Source organism: Nycticebus coucang, chromosome 3, assembly GCF_027406575.1.
Source record: "Nycticebus coucang isolate mNycCou1 chromosome 3, mNycCou1.pri, whole genome shotgun sequence".
Classification (NCBI taxonomy): domain Eukaryota; kingdom Metazoa; phylum Chordata; class Mammalia; order Primates; family Lorisidae; genus Nycticebus; species Nycticebus coucang.
Window position 1 is genome coordinate 78,026,031 of NC_069782.1, and position 25,247 is coordinate 78,051,277.

A 25,247-nucleotide genomic window follows, 5' to 3' on the forward strand; every position below is an offset into this window, starting at 1 on the left:
TTCTATATAAAATTTTTCAGAAATAAGTTAATTTAGAAATGAGCTTATACCTGTAACAACTCAAAGAAAAAGAGCTTCCCTCAACTGATAAGAGCCTCTGACCAGCGGGTTAGAGTCAGAACATAAGGCTTAGCTTCTGCAGGTTTTGGCGAATATTGCAATTTATTTTCCCAGGAGGCTGGCATTGACCCTAGTCTCAATTTGGTTGATATTTATCTCTTAGATCAATAAATCTTGATGGTAGCTGAAACTAAAGTCACCAGCTCTACCTGTTGACTCACAGAGACTTAGTGGATAATTTAAGAATATATCTCGGAGATATCTGTTACCAGTTTAGGCATTTAATTCTGTAACTGTTCCAATTTGCTTCAATTCCTGTAAAAACGGTGCTCCCTAGGCCACAGAGCTCCTCTCCAGTTCCTCTTTCTAGAAGCCAACCTGCCCTCCCGCACTGACTCATTCACAGGAAGGAGGAAGGCTAGGAGGGGAACCTTGGTTTCTCGGGGCCTCCTGTGTGCCAGCTCCTCTGCTTGGTGCTTTGAGGCAGATTCCGTTTCTCTCATCTCAACTACAATGCCCAAAACTTGAGGAGTCTGTGTCTTTGTGTTTGCAACCCTCAAGGCATTAGCAAGAAGGATGTCGTTCTTATGTTTCTAAGATGATGTGACATTTTGCAAGAAATATGTACACTGCAGATTAAATTGAGCAGAAGGTTTAAAAAGCTGATGAGACACAAGAAACAGGCACAAAAGGCATTTTAAACGGTTTTTGTAATCAATGTGTGAAAATCACTCTGCTTTCTCCCCCCACACCTTTTTTTTTTTTTTTGTAATCAATGTGTGAAAATCACTCTGCTTTCTCCCCCCACACCTTTTTTTTTTTTTTTTGAACAACAACAACAACAAGTTCTGCTAATGAGGTCATGAGGCCACATTGGCCATGTAGATTCTTTCTGACAAGGCACACCAGCCAGTTTGTCTAATAAGTCTACATGTTTACAGTAAGTTATTATTCCCATACATCAATGGTCCTCCATGCATTTGGAGAGGAGGAAGCACATTCACAAAACTCCAAATGCTCCCAAGGCACATGCACCTGTGGTTTTCCTTTAAATCGGGACACTGGCCCAAAGATGCCCCCGAAAGCTTCTAGGGCCCCCACCCCCTGCATCCTCCTGCTGGTTGAGCGCCCTGCAGCAGAGCTTCAGAAGCCTGTCCAGCTAATTTGCACACTTCCAGGAAAAGCTGCCATTGCTTCCTTGTTTCAGAAGAAACCAAAGACCAGATTTATTCTGATTGCATTCAGTCAGTTATTGATTCATTCAGAGGCTGAGTGGAAGGACAAAAATGGTTTTATGATGTGGATGCAAAACCTCAGAGTTTAAAGGAAGAACAACCACAGGATACAAAATTGTTACCAGGGTTGGAAAGGAGGGGAGTCAGTATTCAGAAATTAAATAAAAAAGAATAAGCACCATCCTTGGAGTTAATTGAACTTTGCTGGGCTCTTCCATGTCTCAATGGGCATCATGCCCTCCTGGACCTGGGATCGCCCATGCCTCACCTGGGCATCCTCCCTCTCAGGGGTAGCTGGAGGGTCAGGCTTCCTTGTTCTCTAGGGAGAAAATGATCTCTTGTGAGTCACAGACGGAAGACACAGCCACATCAGGAACATCACGGGTTTAATTACCGCAAGCCTCCCAGTGGGGCACTTGCATCCTGTTGCTCCCCCTCAGATTCCTCGTCTGCATTGCTGCCTAGGGATTTCTCTAAAACACAGCTCCAACCCTATCATTTCCCTGCTTAAAAAAACTGAACGGCTCCCCCTTGCCTCCAGGATGGAGTGCGGTGGCTTCCTGTGAGGGGTGGGCGGCTGGCCGTCATCATCTGCCTCTGCTCCCTTGGTCCCACCCCACCTCGCAGCCTTATTCCACCAAGACCCCCTGTGGCCTGGGTCCTGTCACCCACCCCTCTGCCTTGCCTGTGCCCACCTCATCCTCCCTCCGAGCTGCAGCTCCATTCCCAGGTGTGGCTCCCACCACCTTCTTTCTGAGGCCTCCTGTCCCACGGCCCTCACTTCTCTGTGATTCTAGGTTCACCCAAGTGTCATAGTCAGGCCTCTTCATGCCGGAGACCTGCTTGTTGGCAGCTCTTGGGGCACTTGTCAGTTCATCTGCCAAGGCCCACCCATGTGGCCTGGATGCTGCCCTCACTTATCCCCAGAGGCCATCTTGTGCTGCGGCTGTCTCCCCAGCAGGCTGCTTTTCCTCCCGGCAGCCCCTGCTCCCTGCCTCTCCTCCAGTGTGGCTGCCTGTGGGGCTCTCTTCTGCCACCAGGCAGCTCACTGCTCCCCTCATCAGGTCTTCCAGACCATCGTAGGCTGGCGTCGTGTTGGTTCCACACTCCCCCACAGGGACCACGGGCACCTCAGAGTCGCCACTGCACACACTGAACTCATTACCTGCCGCATGTCTCCTCCCTGTGGGATTTCTTTGCCTCTAAGAACAGCATTTCTGTCCTGCAGCTAAATTGTGGTAAAACACGCATACATACAATTTACCACTGTGATCAGTTTTAAGTGCATAGTCCAGTTAGGTTAAGTACATCCCCATTGCTGTGAAAACTATCTTCAGGACCTTTTCATCTTGCAAATGTGAACCTCTGTACCCATTAAACAAATTCCCAGTGCCCTGTGCTCTGTCCCCTGAAATCCACCTTTCTGCTTTCTGCTCTATCAGGTACCTCATAGAAGGGCAGACATGCAGGATTTGTCTTTCTGTGACTGGCTTATTTCACTCAGCATGAGGTCCTTAAGGTCATCCACACTGGAGCATGTGTCACACTTTACATTCCTTTTTAAGGCTGAATCCTATTCCATTGTATGTACGGACCACACTGTGTTTATCCATTCATCCCTTGATAGATACTAGGGTTGCTTCCACTTTTTGGCTACTGTAAATAATGGTGCTATGAACATAGTGTACAAATGTCTGTTCAAGTTCCTGCTTTTAATCTTTAGGATACATGTTTATACCTAGAAGTGCTATTTCTGGATCATAAGGCAGTTCTAATTTTAATTTTCTGCGGAACTGCTATTTCCAAAGCAGCTACACCATTTTCTATTTCCAACAGTGCAGAAGGTTACAATTTCTATACATCCTCAACAAATCTTGTCATATTCTTTCTCCTTCCTCTCCCCCTCCTTCTTCTGATTGTAAACATCCGGTGGGTATAAGGTGATATTTAATTGTGGTTTTAGTTTGCATTTCCCTAATGATTAGTGATGTTGAGCATCTTTTCATGTGTTGGTTGGCTTTGTGTACGTTTTCTTTGTAGCAATGTGTATTCAAGTCTTTTGCCCATTTTGGAGGGGTGTGTTAGGGTTTTTTTGTTTATGGTTGAGTTTAAGGAGTTCTTTGTATATTCTGTGTGTGTACGTAATATCTTTCATCAGATATATAATTTGCCAGTATTTTCACTCATTCTGTAGGATGCCTTTTCACTCTATTAATTGTGTCCTTTGATGCCCAGAAGTTGGAACTTTTCCTGGAGCAAACCTGTCTCTCCTCTCCTAGCGTCCCCAGTAGAGCATGTGGTCCCTGCAGTGCTTAGATGACCCAGTAGGAGTCTGTGGTTAGAGTTTGAGCTACATGCTCCCTGCCGAAAGTGTTGTCCAGCAGTCCAGGGAGCTTGTTGGATAAAAGCAGAATCTCAGGCTTTCACACAGACCTACTAAGGCAGAATCTGCGATTTAATGAGCGCCTAGATAAATGCAAAAGAACGTTAAAGTTTCAGAAGTGTGGCCCTGAATACCTTAGAAAACTAAATAGCCATCTCTGGTAGGATCAGTGCTGTTAGGATACAGTGTTCCTGCCACCCACCTCCAGAGAGGACTTTACTTACATTTCAGTACAACAGTTAAGTCTTCCGGGGAGAATGACGGGTTGTCTTATTTATCAATGAAGGGACAATTAAATATGAGAAGCCTAAAAGGTTTTGTGACTCTCGCCTTCCTTCCTGCAAACCTTTCTGGGACAGCTCATCTGCAACTCAGGTGGGTGTAGTCCCACGACCAACTAGGTCCCCTCCCGGGTAGAGAATTCTGACAGATGACAAGACCTACTTTCTTGGGACACGCTCAAGGTTATAGTCTGCAATAAACCTCTCCCCTCCCAAGGAAACCCAAAGATCAGAGCACTCCAAATAGACAGAAAGGAAGCAGTTCATTCCACGTGGTTTGGAGGGACCGTCTCAGGAACCTGCTTCTCCACGGCTCTGTTGGGAACCAAGGAGTGGTCAGCCCAGGGCTGAGCCACAGTGCCCCATCCACATTGCCTGGTGTTGGAAGGAAGTCTCCTCCCCTAGTCCTGTTTTCACCTTTAAGAATGTATTGCCAGGTCCAAAAAGAGTGTTTCTCTGATCAGTAGCAGAAAAGGGCTTTGAGGCACATTATAAACCAGTGATAGAATTCTGAGAGGATTTTAATAATAACCCAAATCCCAGCAAAATTATTTCCAGAGGACACGCATTTCAGGTTTCTTGAAGGATGTTTATAATAAGCCGGAGAATTTCTCTTGTTGTCGTTAATGTGCTAGAACTGGTTTCAGTTAAATTTTACATGAAAAGGATATATTAACCTGCATAAAATATGTTCATAATCTCAATTTAAAATTAAAAAGAAAAAAACCCCACAACTATGTGTACAATATATTGCCCCAAGTAAAAGCCTTGGGAAAAAAACAAAAACTTTGCTTGTAGCATGCTAGTACCGTTTTTGCAGAGATAAAAATTCTATGCTCCCCTTGGTACACATGCACATCCCATTATTGTCACGGGGAGTTATGTATGTTGACTGGAGGGAAGAATAGATGCCAAGAAGGGATGAGAGCACAGTAAGCAGAAGTCACTCGGTTTCGTGGGCTTGCTCGAGTCCAGAGAGACCAGGCCAGGCAGCTGGGCCTTCAGTAAGGCGGAAGGGATCAAGATCAGTCCTCCCCCAAAGTGGAAGTAAGAATGTCCTAATTTGGGGAGTTTTTTCATCCATGAGCAGGGCTGTTATTTCCAGTCAGTGTCAAGGTGCCTCTATGACCTGGGAACTAGGCCCAGAGAGAATGGCTGAGGCTCTGATTTTGTTGAAGAAGGGCTAAGTGAAGCAATTATTTTCAAGGATCTTCTGAGGCTGGGCAGCACATCAAGTCCTCGTTAGGAACCACCTTTTGGGGGATAAAAGGAATCCTACTGCAGAAGTGCTGCAGAGCGAGTTGGCCTCAACTTTGTCCTGGAAGAGTAGCATGGCTTTGAGCTTTGAGAATGAAGGTAACTTTGGGACTGACCACCTCGGGGCTGTGTGCTGCTTCTATTTACTACATCGTTGATTCATTCATACTTCTTTTCCAGTCTTCCACATACTCATTCCCCGACAGTTACTGGGCACTGAAGGGCAGGGTGCAAGGTGCCAGGGAAGCAGGAACATGAGCCTGGGAGCACCTGGCAGGTGGCAGAGAGATGGGCTGGTTAGAGGTTGGCCTAGGAAGGAGGCCTACCTAGATGTCCAGTAATTCCAGGTCCATGAGTGACCTCTCTTGGTTGTGCAGTCATCCCTGCTCCCACAGGTCCCAGTGGGACTCCACTGTGGGGCACGCCTGTCCCTCTGTGTCTGCAAGGAATGTCCCTCCCTACAGAGTGGTGGTTTGTTCTCCATCTCAGCTTGGATGATTTGCTGCCGTTATTGGACACTTCATTTCTGGGATCATTGCACTGCTGGGAAATTTTTTTAACTTTTTCACTCTGTTTTATTTTTGTAATCTCATGAAACAATATCATTTCTGCTCACATTTGATTTTTCTTAAGACTATTTCATTTAAAACTTCAGTTTTGAGCACAGAGTACTTCAGAGTTATTAAAAGACTTTTTCAATCTCAAATAGAGAATACTGGAAATGAAGTGCCATTTTGGAAAGAAAGAAAAAAATCATCAATGTATCTGCAAACATTAGGCTAGGCATCCTGAATCTCAGGAAGAATGTCTATGTGAAATTCTGAGTTCGCAACAAACTGACGGTGCATTTAAGGGGATGTTTTTCCCTAAATCATACATGTATTTCCCTAAATTACTACATGTATTATAACTTCCAAAAACTAAATTTATAAACTGCCAACAAGCACATGTGATGAACAAAAGACACTAAGACACAGCTTCATGAATATATGGCAAAATAAGAATGTGCATAGAAAGATGAAGAAAACAGATTACTAATTCAGTCATACATGCCCATTGCCCACATTGCACACAATGTGAATTCAGCAAATGAGCAGACATGCCTACCTACTGCAGTTCTAGATGTGGTCTCAATACTTGGTTTGTGCCCTGTATATCCTGTCTATGACCTAACACTACTGTGATGGTGATGATCATGACGGTGATGATAAGGATGGTGGTGGTGATGATGATGATATGGTAATGATGGTGATAATTATGGTGATGATGGGTGGTGGAGATGATGATTTTGATGATGATGATGATGATGGTTGTGATGGTAATGATGATGGTTGCAATGATGGTGATGATGATGGTGGTGGAGATGCTGATGGTAATAATGATGGTGATTGTGGTGGAGATGATGATGATGGATTACTTTATGATGGATCAATTACTAAGTGGAGATTGTGGTGGAGATGATGATGATGATGATGGTGGTGGAGATGATGATGGTGATAATGATGGTGATGATGGGTGGTGGAGATGATGATTTTGATGATGATGATGGCTGTGATGGTAATGATGATGGTTACAATGATGGTGATGATGATGGTGGTGGAGATGCTGATGGTAATGATGATGGTGATTGTGGTGGAGATGATGATGGTGATGACGATGATGGTGGAGATGATGATGGTAACAATGATGGTGATGATCATGGTAATGATGGGTGGTGGAGGTGATGATTTTGATGATGATGATGATGGTTACAATGATGGTGGTGGAGATGATGATGCTAATGATGATGGTGATAATGATGGTGGTGGTGAAGGTCATGATGATAGTAACACACACCCTTCAACATCACTTCCTACATGCAAACAGTGTCCCAGTGCTCCCTAGTAGGAACACACCTTTGACTCTGGGACAGCCCTCATTGTCTCTGTCTCACAGACGTGGTAGAGAAGGCACAGAAAGGTAAAAAGCAGCACAATCTCTCTTGTTAGAATGCAGCAGAACAGCTCCAACCAGACACTTGACCCCAGATCCCTATTCTTCTTCTCTGAGCTCTGATGCCTCTTGTTAAAAGCACTCAGTAAAGTCTGAATCTACAAAGTTTCAGGGTGTTTTCTGTCTCAACCTCATTGGACAGGCAAACACATAATGAAAGTGGCAGAGATTCTAAACGTAGTACAGGAGTGGGCTGTCAATTCAAAATATCCATCTGTTAAGATAGAAAGTGAAATTACTCCTCTAGACGGTCTCTGTTACAAGTTTGGCTTATATTCTTCTATATATTTTCCTGTATGTATATACACATGCATACACACATTAAATTGTTTTCTCATTAACAATATATCAGGTACATCTTTCTATATCAGTACCTGTAAGTATACCCTATTATTTTAATTATTAAAAAGTGTTATAGTATCACAATACCTTTAATCAGTCTTCAACTTGTGGGCCTTTAGGTTGTTGTGATTTTTTACTCTTAGGATGGATGCAGTGGTGAATATTCTTTCTCATGTAACTTTATTTGATGGATTTCTGTAGGAGACACTTTTAGAAGTGGGATTATTATATGAATATATATCTTTATTTTTAACTTCACTACATTCTGTCTAATTAACTTCCAAAACTATTTTCATTTTCTTCTCCCACCAATGCTCCAATATCATCAGTTCATCTTTCTATCTTTATCAATGTCTCTCTGTGTCTCTATCTCTTTCTCTCTACTGATCAATTACCTATATATAATTTATTATTTTTTCGAACAATACTTTTATTTCCAAAATATGTACATACAAACACTGTCATTTTTTAATATTTCAGATTAATATGAGGGTAGAGATGATTAGGTTACATTGTTTGCATTTGTTAGGTAGAGTCCAAGTTGAAGTTGTGCCCCTCACCCAGGAGGTGTGCCATATACCCTTACATTATGCCTGTTAGGTGAGCACATACCAATCTCCCTCCCTCTTCTCCTTTCCCCCTCCCCTCCACTTGGGTTTAAGTGTATTTTTCTCTCATGTAGGTGTATATTTGTCTATCTACTGGGTTTCCTCTTAGTATTAGGTACAATGGATTCTTTTCGATTCTTGTGATACTTTACTAAGGAAAGTTCTCCAAGTCCATCCAGGTTAATACAAAAGATGTAAAGTCTCCATCCTTTTTAAAGGATGAATAGTACTCCATGGCATACATATACCACAGTGTATTAATCCATTCATGAGTAGATGGGCACTTGGGTTGGTTCCACGTCTTGGAGATTGTGAATTGAGCTGTGGTTAAACATTCTAGTGCAAATGTCCTTAAGATAAAATGATTCTTTTTCTTCTGATAGATACCTAGTCATGGGATTATAGGATCAAATGAAAGGTTTACTTTTAGTTCTTTGAGGATCCTCTATACTTCCTTCCAAAGAGGCTATGTTAGTTTGCAATCCCACTAACAGTATAAAAGTGTTCCCTTTTCTCCACTTCCACTCCAGCATCTGTAGCTTTGGTACTTTGTGATGTGGGCTGTTCTCATTGTGGTTGGATAATATCTCAGGGTGGTTTTTTTTTTTTTTTTTTTTTTTTTGTAGAGACAGAGTCTCACTTTATGACCCTGGGTAGAGTGACATGGCATCACACAGCTCACAGCAACCTCCAGCTCTGGGGCTTAAGTGATTCTCTTGCCTCAGTCTCCCGAGTAGCTGGAACTACAGGTGCCCGCCACAACGCCCAGCTATTTTTTTGGTTGCAATTCAGCTGGGGCCGGGTTTGAACCCACCACCCTCGGTATATGGGGCCGGCGCCTTACCGACTGAGCCACAGGTGCCGCCCTCAGGGTGGTTTTGATTTGCATTTCTCTAATAGTTAGGTACGATGAGAATTTTTTCATATGTTTCTTAGCCATTCATCTTGTCTTCTTTGGAGAAGGTTCTCTCTGTGTCTCTTGCCCACTGATAGATGGGATTGTTGATTAATCTGAGTTCTCTGAAGATTCTGGTTATCAACCTTTGTCATATTCATGACATGCAAATATCTTTTGCTTTAATTGTTGTCATCTATCTGTACATTAAACTAGTTACTTAAAAACCATGTGCAGATTTTATAAGACTCTGAACAGTAGTCCTCCAGTGTCCTACTTCTCAACAGAGTGTTGTCATGAAATCCTTAGAGAAGCTGATGGAAGGAAAGTGTTTCCAGGAGGAGGAAGAAGGGAGAAGGGTATTCCCTGCCTATATTCCAGAGGCCAGGCAGATCTAGGAGAGGGTTTTAAAGGGCGAAACCACACTGGTTTTCTTCAATTTTTGTCTTTATTGATCCATTCATTTAAAATGGATACTGTGTGTCTACTCTGTGCTAGGTATAACCTGAGTGAGATAAGTTTCTGTGAGCTAAGGTTGCAGCCAGCAGTGTGCCCAAGCCCCTGGAGAAAGCCAATCTCATTGGCAGCTTGAAATCAGCCGTGTTGCTAATATTGACACACATAAATGAGAAAATGCTACACATCAAAGCTTTCTCCTCTTGAGCTTTCTGCTCAACACTTATCCACATGCCCCTCAATGCAGCAGTGAATAAGTCAGGCAGAGTCACTCACTGCCTTGGCTCAAGTTGTCAAGATGTGGCTAAGTGAGCAGTCATAGCCAAATGCTAGATTTGGGTATACGAGTGGATTCTAGCCTTCAGCTCTGAGTGAGGATTAGGGTATGAGTTATTCCGAGAGAGCCAGACTTGTAGCTTCTACTCCACGGAAGTGGTGGGAGTAGAGCTGGGTTTTGACTCCAGTGGTTGCCTCGGCATATCCTCAATTCTAGCTCATTCTGTACTCAGCCTTATATTTCCACCTATCCAGCAGACAGCTCCACACCCCACACGTCCTGGTCAAAGCAGAGCCTATAGCTTTGTCACTTCATCCCATGTTGATCAGAAGTAACTGGGAATCTGGGGGTGAGCTGTGGAGATAGGTGCAGGGCCACCTGGAGGCATTTCCAGCATGGAAATTTCCTGTCTTCTGTCACCCTCTCCCATCAGTCACAACTCCCTTTCTACCTTGGGAAAGTCTTGGGTTCTGAGACCTCAAGTCCTACGTCTGTTTACACCCAGCCAAGGACCCCTGCCTCAGATGAGGATGGGGCCAGCTCCCCTCCCCCTCAGCTGGAGCTCACACTGCCCACTGCATGGCGTGGGCCTGTTCCAACACCTCGTGTGATTTGTGCCAGTGATATTTCACTGTCTTCCCTGTTGGGATCTCAGACCTGCCCAAGGTAGGTAAGGAACTGCTGTCTGCCTTTCGGGCTCATACAAGGCACTCACATCAGAGCCCATTCACTGCCTCTGGCAGTGTACTTATAAATGCTGGTGCTGGCCATAAACATCAGGGAAGGGCTGACTGGGCCTGCATCTGGACTCCACCTTGAACAAGTTTGGAGCCTGTTTGCTCATCTGTGAAGTGAGCATAATCACTGGACCCACCTCACATGAAGATAGAATAAGATGGTAAAAATTAGTTAACATTTGCTGAGTTCTGGTGTTAGAAGGACCAATTCTCAGCCACCACGTTCCGCTGCCTGTCAAAGCCACTTCTGGGTTATGTCTTCTGCTCTTTCATTTAATATCTCTATCTTGGAAAGGTATTTCTTTTGTGTACTGTGATTCTTTACTTTTGTTTAACAAGCTAATCAGAGAACTCTGTGTTCTCTTTTCATAATATGTTTAAGTAAGCATGGCAGACAGCAGACGCGTAGAACTCAAAACTGGTTCCTACTCAAGGTGTGTTGATTCTGACAAAACTGATGGGGACTCTGGCATACTTGTATTTCTGAGTTTGGCCTGACGGAGACTCACTGAGGAGCATTTCCCAGATAGAGCTTTCTGAATATACAGCCTTGACCTTCTGGGTGGCTGCAGCTATCTGTGCAGTGGATGCTGTTAGCAGAGAGTTTGTTTTACCAGTTACTCCTCTGTTGAATAAAAAATGAGCACTTACCTTGAAGGGAGAAGAGGAAGTCTGCCCCTAATAATTTGTAATTCTCTCTTGGGTAAATAGATTCCTGATAGTGCAACTCTGTCGAACTGCCGTCACATTTTTTTTTTTTAACTCCAAGGTGACGTTAGTATAAACATCTTGTGTCCTAGTTATTGATCTGTTGCTGTGATAATGGGATCACCCAACTAAACTCTTGACACTGGAAAACTTGCAGCAACTGCAATTATGTTTTTCTTTCATTCCTGCAATTTAATTTAAGTTGTGCATCCAACTTTGATCTCTAAGACAGTGTTGTTTTGCAGGACTCTGCATAAGAGAATGGTAAACATATCTCTCCCCCGACCCTTTCCCGAGTCTCTCTAGCTTCCCACTTGAATCATGGAAATACACCTACAAATGAGATACTCAGAACTAGCCATTAGGAATTTGAAATGTGTTGTGTTCCAAACAGATGCACAATTTCTGAATTTCCTGGGGCTAACTTTTCCAGTGTTAGTCCAATCAAGTAATTCCTTCCCCATGGACACTTTCCGTAACCACCCCCATGAAGCTTGGGGGAGAGAAAGGGTTGCATTAGAGGCTAGAGATCCAGCCCAGAGGCTGCTATCTGCCATTGGCAGCACCTCCCCATTGGCAGAACAGATGTGTGGTAGATGGTAGGCACGCCACTGCAGGTTCTAAAACTTGCAATGTGCAAACTCATTTTGTGACACGTAGAGTGCAGATATTTTCTATTCTTTTCCTTTTTTTTTGAGATAGAGTCTCATTATGTCTGCCTCTTTAGAGTGCTGTGTTGTCACAGCTCACAGCAACCTCAAACTCCTGGGCTTAAGCGATTCTCCTGCCTCAGCCTCCCAAGTAGCTGGGACTACAGGCATCCACCACAGTGCCCAGCTAAGAGTGCAGATGTTTTCATCACTGCATTCGAAAGCTGGTTTGTGTGGTAGTCCTTCCCTAATGCCTCTGAAGGAAAGTTGTGCTATATGAGGATTTAATCTGGCTCAGCAGTCCACAATGAGCACTTGAGTTCAAGTCTAGTACTGGAAAGTTCTATAAGGACAAGGGAAAGCTAATTATTGTGCCACAAAAACCAACTAGAATGACTCAAAGAAAAATGTAAGTGCTGACAAGGATGCAGAGTGATTGAAGCTCACAGATTTTGCTGGTGGAGGACAAAATGATACACTTTGAATAAAGAGGTTGGCAGTTTCTTATACAGTTAAATGTACAGTTGCCACATGGCCCAGCAAACCACTCCTGGGTAGCTGTTCTAGAGGAATAAAAAAATCACAAAAAACCTACACATGAATGTGTGTAACAACTCTGTTCATAATTCTCCCACATGACCCACATGCTGTTTAGTGGTACATGGAATACCATAGGATACTTTTCAGCAACAAAAAGGAACAAAGTTGATATATGCAACAGCTCGGAGGTTTGATTCTTTGTATATGACCTTATCTAAGAGGCAAAACCATAGTGGCCTCAGAATTATGACTGCCCTAGGTTAGGGCTGGAAGGAACATGTGACCACAGAGGGGTGGCATGCTGCAGGTGATGGACCAGCCCTATCTCCTGTTAGTGACAGTGGTTGCAGAAATGTCTATTGTGTTAATATTCATAAAACTGTACACCTAAGAAGTCAGTTTTACCTTGTGTTATTTAGTAAAACAAATATATATGTGTGTGTATGTTTATATATATACACATATATATATTTAAAAATTCTCCTTCTTGTCACTGGAAGACATAGCAGGAGTCAGGAGTAGAACTGTAACCCTAGGGTTGAATGTGCACATGTTGAGTGTGCATGTGTGTTTGTGAACATGCCTGCAGCATGGGAGGCCTGACAGATTTGAGAACATAGCTCGGGAGCATGCTTAAAACGTTCTTAGATTTTGGGCGGCACCTGTGGCTCAGTGAGTAGGGCGCCGGCCCCATATGCCCAGGGTGGCGGGTTCAAACCCGGCCCCGGCCAAACTGCAACCAAAAAAAAATAGCCGGGCGTTGTGGCGGGCGCCTGTGGTCCCAGCTACTCCGGAGGCTGAGGCAAGAGAATCGCTTCAGCCCAGGAGTTGGAGGTTGCTATGAGCCCTGTGACGCCACGGCACTCTACCGAGGGCCATAAAGTGAGACTCTGTCTCTACAAAAAAAAAAAAAAAAAAAAAAGTGCTTAGATTTTATTTATTCACGTATTCATTTTATTGATTGATGGATTCATAATCATTTGTTCATTATAAAACCCCTTCCTTGGTTGGCCAGTGAGCAGTTCTGTGATTAGAGAAGGAGGGACAGAATTCCTGTAGCTCTGAGTGCAATTCCAGAAGAGGTCACAGAGATGTGGAGGAGCGTGTGGTTACTAATGGTGTCAGACAGGTCATACAGAGAGCCTGGCTAGGTTTTGAAGGATTAGAGGTCCACCTTGTGTGCAAGGGGGAGCAAATGCCATGCTGAGGGCATTAACTTAAACAGAAAGCTGAACTCTCCTCGCCTGTGTGGGAAATTTCAGAGGGGAGCTTGGAAGGGAGGCTGAGAGCAGATCGAGCGGGCTATTTTGCAACCATAGCATAATCCTTGGTACTTTCAGTGGTCTTTGGATGTCCAAAGTAAAGGAATGCCTTCTCTTGGAATTTTGCAACCTGCAGCCTTTATTGCTAGAGAACCTTTTTGATATTCTAAACAATGGGTCAGAAAGATCTTTGAGGCAGGTATTAGCATGTTCCTCTGCTGTTAAGGAGTAAACCTCTGGCCAGCTCTTGCCCTTGTTCACACCCACATCCTGAGCCCCACCTCCCCATTCCCCTGGCTGGACCTTCATTTTTGTGTCAGGAGCAGCAGGCTGCTACCATTGCTGAGAGCTGCTCAGAGATCCAATGTTAGGTCCTGACTCCCACCATCTGGTCACTTCTGCTGAGCCCAGGAGTGAGAATCCCCAAAGCCTTAGTTAAAGGATTACATTTTATCTTGAAACATATTGGCATTTATTTATTTGTCTTTTAGAACAAGATATGTGGGCAGAGGCCATCGTCACTTGCAGTACAGGTGACACCTTTGTCTAGGTTAAAAAAATGCCCCTTCTTATTAGACAGTTACAGAAAAACTCTCCATTGTGGTGAGAATAAACAGAAGCCCTTCCTGATTTATCTTCAGAGACTCACTCACTCTCCTGCAGTCCTTGAATTGCCACTGACTTGGGAGTTTCTTAGCTCAAGATCTGGTTAGTGGTTCAGTTTGTCTAGTCCAGACTGCAGTGAAATTGCATTGCCTGAAATAAAGGTGTGGCCCTCACCTGGCTCTGACCCAGTGCAACCACCTGCTTCGTTCAACCCCTGCATTCTGCTCCTGCCTTCCAGCTTTACTACCAACAGTTCTAAATTCTCACTAGTCTTACTGATAGGCCAAAGAATTTCTCCAAGCTACTTCTCAGATGCACCCAAGCCTTCCACTGAAACGTTAGTGCAAAGAAAGGGGTCTCAGGCAAAACCAGGGAGAAGTATACCTTTGTCCCTTTGATTGGCCATTAGGAATTTATTGCCAGTCAAACAAGCTGGGAGATGTAATTAAGCACATGGTTGATGGTGACGGCCAAGTGTGCATGCCGGCAAAACAATAGGTTCTTTAAGATGCCAAGGATGGATGTTATGCATCTTCTCTTGGAAACTGTATATATTTCACAATTCCCAACCTCCTGTGTGCTGCCTCATATCTTCAATCAAATTATTATATTCCAGAAATATGCATAAGGGAAATGATTCTACACATTTTATGGGGGGGTTGTTGCTTGTAGCAGTAATTGAAGTACCTTTTCCACTTATGAAAGTACTAATTTTATTTGTTTTTATTGCTTTTCTAGATGCAATTATTTATTTAGTGTGCTTTGGCTTTATTAAATTATGTTTACTATAGGAAGATCATAAAAATGTATGAAAACACATCAGCTAAGCCAGCCTGGTGACCTGTGTTGCGAATGCTAGTGTTTATTTTTCATATCCAAACCTAATGGAATAACTTAAGAATAAACAGATAATCTGCACTAGAAAACAATGCAATTTCAAGGTAATGTAATAAAATACCTGGACAATGTGATTTCATAAATCTTGGTTCTAAAATTTACATGAGTTGGGTTTTGTGTGCTTATTTGAGGACACATGGCATTTCTAAATGGAATCGCTGTAATGGGAAATGTAATTAAACTAAAAGGCAAGAATGGAAACAGGGTTTTTGTTGGCTGGTAAGATATAACTAAGGAGCAATGTAAAGATTTTTGGTGTCAAAAGACAAACAGAAGATTCTTCTCCCTATAAACGTCCTGAACTTGAAATTGAAAAATGTTTAGACAATTAGTACAGGTCGTTTGGCAGGTCTAGACCAGAGGTGCTGCCTTTAAGGAGTTCTTGATATGCTCTTTGTTTCTTGCTTCCTGTCCTTTTTGGGTGCTTTATTTTACAAGAAAAGAGGCATTTTACTTTGGGCATTTTTTTAAAGAAACTTAAAGTCAATGTAAACAGCTTATTTGTTCTGAATTTCCGCAAGATAATCAAGATGCAGGTACTGGATTATAGAAAACAGGACTGCTTAAAACAGTGGTTCTCAACCTTCCTAATGCCGCAACCCTTTAATAATACAGTTCCTCATGTTGTGGTGACCCCCAACCATAAAATTATTTTCGTTGCTACTAGCGGCATTAGGAAGGTTGAGAACCACTGGCTTAAAAGGAAGTGACTGTCTGACTATAATTATCAACTTTTGTTTGTCTAATTAAAAATGACAATTAATTAGCGCATTGTTTAAATACAGGGGCCTACTATAAAATTCAAAAGGTGCCAACAATGTACACAATCCAGGGAGAGTCTTCAATTAGCCAGCCAGGTTACTTCCCTAGAGCAGTGATTTTCAGTTGGTGTGCTGTGGCACCCTGGTGGGCTGTAAGAGAACCTTAGGTGTGCCTCGAAATTTTTTAAAGATCATTAATTAAGTTATTTTCAAAAGAAGTTCAAAGCAGCGTAAGTACATTCTTCTTTTTTTTTTTACTCCTTTTTTTTGTTTTTGATCAATATAACTTAAGTGTGCTGGGGAAGTTTAACTATACATTCAAGTATGCCATGAGAATAAAAAAAAAAAGGTCGAAAAACATTGCCCTAGAGGCAGCCATTGTTTACGGGTTCTCCATTTTTCTCCATTTTCTAGAGGTTCCCAGGGTTTTCTAAGTATGTAAAATACATACGCACACATTTAGTCAACTCCCATGGATATGTATTAACACAAATGGTAATGAAACACACAGTATGTATATGGCTCCATCACCCTTCTCAAAGACCGTACCATATATACCACTATTTGAATGCCCCAGGCAGTCTCTTACTGACATCTGTTTCAATGGTTCCAGTTTTTTTCCTTGTACCAAGAAACACTCTTCTCAACAATATTTGAGAGGACCCATTTTCTTTGTTTTTGTCAACTTTTTTTTTTTTTTAATGTTTGGCAACTTGAAACACAAAAAGTGATGTCTAAATATGGTTTTAAGTCACAGTTCTCTGATCACAGGAGACTGAGTCTCATTTTGGCTGTGGCAAAGCCACATGCATTTTCTTTCCTGTGAACTAGCTGGCATCCGCCGTTGTCCTTTGCCTAATTTTCTAATGGATTGTTCTTTATCTAGTTAAATCATAAGGCCCTTTAATATGAGCTGCAAATATTTTCCTCATTTTTTCTTTTTTTTTTTTTTTTTGTGGTTTTTTGGCCAGGGCTGGGTTTGAACCCGCCACCTCCAGCATATGGGACCGGCGCCCTACTCCCTGAGCCACAGACGCCACCCTTTCCTCATTTTTTCAATTGTCTTTTGGATACATTTAGAGACTATTTTGCCGTATGTAGCATGACAACGTCCACATCTTTTTTCTACTGCTTGTGAATTTTGTGCTATGCTTTAAAATTGAAGTATTATGTAAATATTTATTTTAAAATCTGAGGTTATTTTTAAAAACTCCCCACACATTTTTCCAGTACTTTCATGGCCTTATTTTCCACATTAAAATTTTTGATTCGTCTGGAATTTGCCCGGGTATAAAGAATGATATAAGGATGTGATTATTTTTTTTCTCAAATGTCTGACCAGCATTTATTGAAAATACTATTTAGGCTAATTGTTAATTTCCAGACTTACTCTCCAGTCCCATTGGTATACATATCTATTCATTTCCCAATAACCACCACAAGATTTAAATTTTGCAGTTTTATACATTTATTGTCACTGGAGTGGAATCACCAATTACTCTTTATTTAATAATGTTTCTTAATCACATTAAGAAAATATACATCTGGTGACTACCTTATTAAAAAATTGTTTTTAATAGAAGGGTGTTCTTAACTTTATTAAATGCCTGGCAAGAATCTGTAAAGATAATGTTATGTTTTTTCTTTTTTAATCTATTATTATTATGAATTTTTTTTATAGTTTTGAACCATCTTTGAATTCCTGGAGTAAAATCAACTTGAATATGATTATCAATCTTTTAATATACTTCTTTTTTTATTAATCCATAAACACATAGATCATGTATACATTAATGCATTTATGGGGTACAATGTGCTGATTTCATATGCAATTTGGAATGCTTACATTGAACTAGTTAATGTAGCCCTCACCTCATTTACTTAATTATTGTGTTAAGACATTTATACTCTATACTTAATGGATCAGACAGTGCCCTTGCAATGTACACCACAGGAATGGTCCCACTATTTACCTCCCTCCATCAAACCTCCCTCCTCCCCTCCCTTCCCCCCTCCTCCCTCCTTCATCCTGGGCCATAGTTGTGATCTATCCTTCATATGAAAGTATGAGTGATTGTAAATTGGTTTCATAATAGTACTGAGTACATTGGATACTTTTTCTTCCATTCTTGAGATACTTTACTGAGTAGGATATGTTCCAGCTCTTCTCTGAATAAATTTGAATTAGCATTTATATAAATAAATGTTACTCTAAAATATGTGAAGTCTTTCTTTTTTTTGCTCTGGAGCAGCTTAAGTACACTGAAATTACCTGTTCCTTAAAGGAATTTCTTTTAGAAATTTTTCTTTGAAAACTGCTGGCCTGGTGCTTTTGAGAGAGAACTTTTTAAACCTTTGTTTCATTTTTTCTCCCTTCCTTCTTCTCTTCCTTCCTTCTTTTTTTTTCCTTCCTTTTTTCTTCTTTCTCTTTATTTTTTAATTTTTTAATTTTTTTACATATACATGTGTTTATTAGGGTTCCATATTTTGCCTTCAAAAAATTAAAAAGGCTTAAAATTTAATAACAATAACAACGTTTAAGATAAGGACTAGAAACAAAAACTTCGTGAAGAACAAATGAACATAAATACATTCAGAAGAGAAATCAGATGATTGCTGCATTGAAATATTAAGAAACAATAATAATAATAATAATGCAAAGAAGGTAACATTCTTTCTTTCTTTTTTCTCTCCCCCTTTTTTTTTTCATGAAAGCAATCAGTACATTTAAATTTCCTGGCATTATTGTTTATGATTTATATTTTCCTAGAGCATTGCCTATTTTATTTCAATTTCTTTTTCAATAAGTTGATAATTTTTGTCTTCTTAAAATAAAAAAAACTCTTTATTTGCACTATATTCTCTTTTTTATTTTCTATTTTATTCATATGCTTTTCTTCTTTTGTTCTTGATTAATCTTATTGGTATTTTCCAAGCGTTAGCTTTAGATACTCGGCTGTTTTTCTGTTTTATGATTCATGCAGTCTGATTTTCTTTTTACTGGGTTCTTCCTTCTGGGTTTTCTTTCATTTATTTTGTTCTTCTTTTTCTAACTTTCTGAATTAGGTGCTTGACCCATTTAAATCATACATCATAAGTATTTAAGGTTATGTTTTTTGCTCTGAGCACTGCTTCAACCATATTCTTTAGGTTATTACAAGGTATATTTCCCCTTTCACATTGACTGCCATGTGAGTTGTATTTAACTCACACTAGTTTTGTGCCCAGGGCCTGCTTAAGCAAAATGATGATAGCATGTGCTGATGTGACATTATTGCAGTGTAAAAATGGATTCTAGCATTGTATGAGTCGTAATAACTCATGACCAGAAAGCAATAAAAAATAAAAAATTTTTCATTAAATTAGAAAGGATCATTTTCAAAATTTTTAATCTACTTTCATAATAAAACACTGTGGTCCCAAGTTTTGAAGTGTGGCCGTCAATAGGCTGGTATTGTTTTCAAGATATTCTGAAATTTTAGTTTTACACAGGTTAAGTCATTTACAAAACTTTCTAGGTGGTAGCATTGTAGTTTTGTTAATAGTTTCTAGGATGTTCCATTTCTTTTGATTAGAGACTGTTAGTCGCCTTTATTTTATTTTTCAGGGTCAAGTTTTCTATAGGGCTTAGTGTTCAATCATTTTTTTTTTGTGAATGTTCCATGTTTATTTGAAAAATAAATCATAGTATCTCTTTGCAGAGCACAGTGTTCTGTATAAGAGAATGAGGTTTATCTTATGAATTATGTTACTGGGTTTTATATATCCTTTTAAATTTTTTGTCCACTTGTTACCTTTGACTCTCTAAAATGCTGTGAAATCAAATGCTTGATGAATGAGTGTGTGATGTGGAGCTGATGTGGTCAGTTAGAATTGTGCTATTTTTATTTTTTTTCTTTTACAGCCAGAGATTGCTGAGGAAAACCTGACGTATGCTGAGCTGGAGCTGATCAAACCCCACCAAGCAGCCAAAGGCCTCCCCACCAGCACCGTGTATGCCCAGATCCTCTTCGAGGAGAACAAGCTGTAACATCACCTCCTCTTCTCTGGTTCTATTTAATATCTGCCACCCAGTAATTTATGCAACCTTGGAGACAAAGTCCTTATTTTTGTATTTTCACTTGTGCCTTCTGAGTGGTGGGGAGCCCCTTCGTCAAGGCAGTCCGGGTACTCTCAAAAAGAAGTACAAGGCTGCTCCCTTCAAAAGAATAGGAGCCCCAGCTCTTGTACAAATCTCCCAGGAAAAAATGTACCTGGGCCGGTGCCCAGAGGTGCAAGGACTCTTGATTCTGAGAGCATCCAAGGAGATTTTCTGCTGAGCCAACCCTCTTCATGTTTTCTTCTTTCCCTGGGCTTTAATTTTTTAATATCTTTTTAAAATTATATTTTACTCTTCTTCCCTTCTTGTATCCATAATAGAAGCTCATGGTGTATAGCTAGAAGAAATGCCATCATAGGCCAAAGGAGGAGATGGCTGACCCCTGGTAATTGATTTTCCAGGGACAAGATAACATCTCTCAGATGCCTGGACTATAGCAAACTGCTGACTGCAAGTAGCAACTTAAGATGGCATCTCTTGTTTTAAATAGATGCACTGACCCTGATGATTTAAGGACAGGTGGCAGATTGTGGGGAAGCCTGAGGTCTGTCTCTGAATACCGCATGCCTGGCTGCCCACCCATGACTCCCTGAGGCCACAGGACAAGTAGGCCAGCCTTCTAAGAGGGCTTCCATCCCTTGGGCAGAGTGGAGGTGAACCTATACTGATAGGGAAATATATTCTCCAAGAGTTCTTACCCTTTTCCAAAGGAGCAGAGGTGTTTGTGAGCCATTGACACCCTGGAGCAGGTGTCACCTCCCAGCCTGGGAGCTCAGGCAAGGCTAACTGAAGTGCACTGTGTGGGGACAAAGGCTGCTGCCAGGATCCCTCAGAGCAGGAGAGTGGAAAGTGCAAGTCAAGCTGGAGAAAATGTCGTCTGAAGACCCTCCACTTGCTAACTGCCTTGGCTGTCACAGACTTTGTGTGAATTCCAACGGATTTGGGTGGGGGCTAGGGACGCATGGGGAAAGTGCTCTGTGAACCTGTGTGACATCCAGGAATGTTGGACTCAATGGAGCTGGATCCATTCTGGAAGGGTCACCCTGTCAACTGTGTTGCTAAGGACATTTCCTTGATGTGTGGGCGTACTCTGGGTGGCTATTTACTGCACACTATAGAAACTGTTTGGCTATGTAATGGACCAAACATATATGATAAATTAACTATTTTAAAAAACACAGCTGGGGTTGTGAGTGTGCCCCAATACACAGCCACTTCACCTTGGTCTGGTTTCTTATTCCCTAAAGGCCTCAGACTCCATGCTTGTATAAAAGTAACCTAACCTCTTATAGAATTCTTGAGGGTAAAATGGGGTAAAGAATACTGCCCGATTCTGGAAACTATATAAATTGCCACACAGATACTCACAGACAGATGCCCAGACATTCATGCTACAGCCAGCCTATGCTTTCAAAATGAAATTTTCTTTGCTCTTTAGGCTTTCATGGTGATCGATTCAAAAAGTCAAATATGTATCCACAAACTTAGCCCTAAAGAAATGCCCCTAAAGACTCCTGGTAGTTTATGAGGGCCTCTCATTGTTCACTGGAAAGACTCCAAATTGGAAGTAGATATTGATTTCCTGGAAGCAAAAATGGCCTGACTTTACGAAGTGAAGTCCACCCTCCCTGGACAATACTTGCTTCTCACTTCCTCTGCTAGATCTTCAAGGAAGTGAATAAGCCACACAGCTCCTTCCCTTCCTTTTTCTTTTCTTTTCTTTTCTTTTCGGGCAGAGAATCACTCTTGCCCTAGGTAGAGTACTGTGGCATCACAGCAACCGCAAACTCTTGGGCTTACATTGTCTTCTTGCCTCAGCCTCCCAAGTAGGTACCCACCACAACTCCCGCCTAGTTTTTCTACTTTTTCAGTAGAGACAGGGTCTTGCTCAGGGTGATCTCCAACTCCTGAGCTCAAGCGACCCACCCAGAGTGCTAAGTTTACAGACATGAGCCACTGTGCTCAGCCCAGCCACACAGCTCTTGAGGAAGCATTTGGAAGAACTCGCTAGAAATTCCCTGAGCATTTGGGGGGGGGGAGGGAAGAATGTGTGATTAGCACGCCATTCATATCATAATTATCTTAGGGATTTTAAAATATTAACATGACAATGTTCCTGTAGATGATAGCGTAGTGTTTTGAGGGCAGAGGGTGATTTCCTAATTTGCAGACATAGCCATTTGGGTTAATGGGGCCCTGGGGGTGCCAAATAGGAAGAAGAGTGGGACATGTGAGGACAAGATAATAGGGAGAGGACAACAGGGCAAGGGGAGTACCTTGCGAGGCCTCCACACCTCTGCAGAATGGAACGAAATCAGATCACCCTCAAATCGCTTCCTTAAATCCATGGAGAGCTTAGGATCATCATACATGGAAATGAACACACCCCACTGAGAAAACTACACGTTATGAAGAGTTTGTTAATCATGGTTGTAGATTCATTTCCCCCTCTTTCTCCTAAACTCTGGTCACAGACACACAAATCCACACTATGTTGTGCAAATGGGGACCTGATGACTACCTCTTTCTCCTGAAATGCCTCCTAAGGGAATTGTGGAAGTTGTGGACAGCATGTAAGCAGGGCTGGTCCAACTGTGACCTCCAGAAGCAAACCATCCAAGCCTTGTTCCAAACTGGCTCCAGGGGATGATCTGTACCTGCTTCTTGTTTGAGGTGATAAATCTTAACATTATTGCCATAGTAAGGCTAAAAACTGTGTTTGCTCATTCATCCTCTCATCAAATAGACCACTAACCAAGCATTTACATATCTAAAGATGAGGGGAAACATATCACTCCAACAGAAATTAGGAAAATTTCTTCAATTTGTTTTTACTATAAGGCATCATTGGGGACAACTACAGATGAGTAATTATCAGAATGGACAGCCACTTTTACTTTTAAAGGAAGTTAAAACAAACACGAACCCATTGCTCAGAATGCGGTGCCTTCTTGGAGGCAGAGAGCAGGTGCTCTCAGATTTGGTGGTGAGTGTTGGCCTTGGTCGTGGCTGGCTGACCGTGTCACAGGACGTGAGGAGGAGCGGAGGGGCGTCCACATGAGTGAAACTACCCGGCCCAGGCAAAGCCCCGAGGCCTGAACTAAAGCACCAGTGGGATGAGCAGAGGGCTGGATTCCTTTAGGGTCACCTCTTCTCTAGAGCACTGTGACTCTGTTAGCTCCCAGGGAACATGAGAAAAAAACAGACCTTCCACCTCTTGATTTTTAGTGAGTGAAAACAACCTGGGCACTTTGTATTTTGAATGCATAATTACTCGGGGTGGCTCACACATCTGTAAGCCCAAAGACTCACTTGCTGTTATGGACTCGTGTCCAAGGTAGGACATGGAAATTTGTTGCTTGACTTCTGACATGTATGACTATAACCCAGTCTAGGCAGAGAATGGGACTCATATCCCAAGACACAAACATGGCCTAAGCATCTATGTGGCCATCCGGGCCAATCACAGTCCTTGGGAGAGAGAAACCATCTTTCCCTTACGTGGCAAAGCTGGGAAGACACAATGTCTCCTGCTAAGCGGAGAAGCCTTGGGCAACAACAGACACAGAGAAGAGGGAGGAGCATGTTCTAGAAGGTCAGGATCGCAGCCTCAGACCCTTAAAATCCCCAGACTCTGTGTGCTCTTCAGATCTTACTTTAATTCGGTAAACAACCTCCTCATCTTACTCTTGCAATCCTGGCTTTGCTGAAGCTGGGTTACAACAGAAAGAAGTAACCTGGCGGGGTGGCTCACGCCTGCAATCCTAGCACTCTGAGGCGGGTGGATGGCTTGAGCTCAGAAGTTTGAGACCAGCCTGAATGAGAGCAAGACCTCCTCTGTACCCAAAACAGAAACATTAGCCGGTCATTGTGGTGTGTGTATATAGTCCCAGCTACTCTGGAGGCCGAGGCAGGGGGATCACTTGAGCCACGGCAGTCCAGCCTGGGCAACAGAGTTGGACTCTGTCTCAAAAACAAACAAACAGACAAACAAAAAAGAATTAGAGTATAATATGCATCAAAGTTGGTTTCCCAGGACAGAGAAAAACTACACTGGATGTCATCAACCAAGGAGCCCACCTGGGTCACACCCAACACCTGGACTTGTGACCAGGAGCTCCTGCTGTGCTGCTCTGTGCCCTGAAGCCTGAGTGGCCCTTCCCTCAGCAAAGATAACACCCTTCTCAATGACCCAGGGATGCAACAGGAATGGTCAGTGCTGGCAGCAGCAGAGGAAGGGCACAGGTGAACCCCAGGCCATGCTGCATACATGTGGGAAGGAGCTGTTTTGTTTCAGCCTTATTATTTAGGCTTCCACATGGATCGTGGTGTCTTTCCAGGAGCCCTGGCCCAGGAGATGGGTGACCTAGCTCTGTGTCAATTGGAGCCCATTATAAGGTGAAGCAGCCACACGCAGGGGACAGTAACCCCTCTCCATACACGAGACAGAAGCTATTCCCATTGGGAAGGAAAATGAAGCAGAAAGTCACAGATTGGGGGCCAGGTCTGCATTCAGCATGGCCGTGTTCAGCTTGAGTTGCGTAGGATGGACACGTAGACTAGAGATCCCTAAATTTCAGTGTGTGCCCAGAGCACTTGGAATCTTGTTAAAATGCACAGCCAGGTTCAGATGGTCTAGCCCAGGGGTCCTCAAACTGTGGCCCTCGGGCCACATGTGGCGGTGTGATTGTATTTGTTCCTGTTTTGTTTTTTTACTTCAAAATAAGATATGTGCAGTGTGCATAGGAATTTGTTCATAGTTGTTTTTTTTTAACTATAGTCTGGCCCTCCAACGGTCTGAGGGACAATGAATTGGCCCCCTGTTTAAAAAGTTTGAGGACACGTGGTGGGACCTGGGATTCTGAGTTCTTCACGTGTTCCCAGGGAATATCCATGCTCTGGTCCCAGACTGCACTGTGAATAGCAAGGGTGTAACCTTTTGGAAATGCAGATCTGGAGCTCTGTGGGAAGACCTCTCAGTGTAGGGGTCTTAGCTGAAGACATGGGAGTGGGCAAGACCCCCTGGGAGAGGCTGCCCAGTGAGGAGGGGAAGTGCTAGGCCTGAGCAATGCTAAGTGCCCATGCTGGCAGGTCCAGGGCAGGCCAGGTGACAAAGAAGGAGGTCAGAGGAGAGGGCAATCAGGGAAGTGTGGGATGCAGAGGGAAAGCTGAGTCTGAGAGTTTCCAGAAGGAGACAGGGC

General features: G+C 42.5%; 1 protein-coding gene across 1 annotated transcript in view; it reads left to right on the plus strand.

Annotated features, from left to right (window-relative positions):
• VSTM4 (V-set and transmembrane domain containing 4) overlaps positions 1-23,076 on the plus strand; it is a 99,372-nt gene extending 76,296 nt beyond the window's left edge. Inside the window, exon 8 of the mRNA XM_053586008.1 lies at positions 19,852-23,076. Coding sequence (XP_053441983.1) covers positions 19,852-19,977 — 126 coding nt within the window. The 3' untranslated portion in view covers positions 19,978-23,076. The remainder of the gene's footprint in view (positions 1-19,851) is intronic.
• Positions 23,077-25,247: the final 2,171 nt, after the last annotated feature.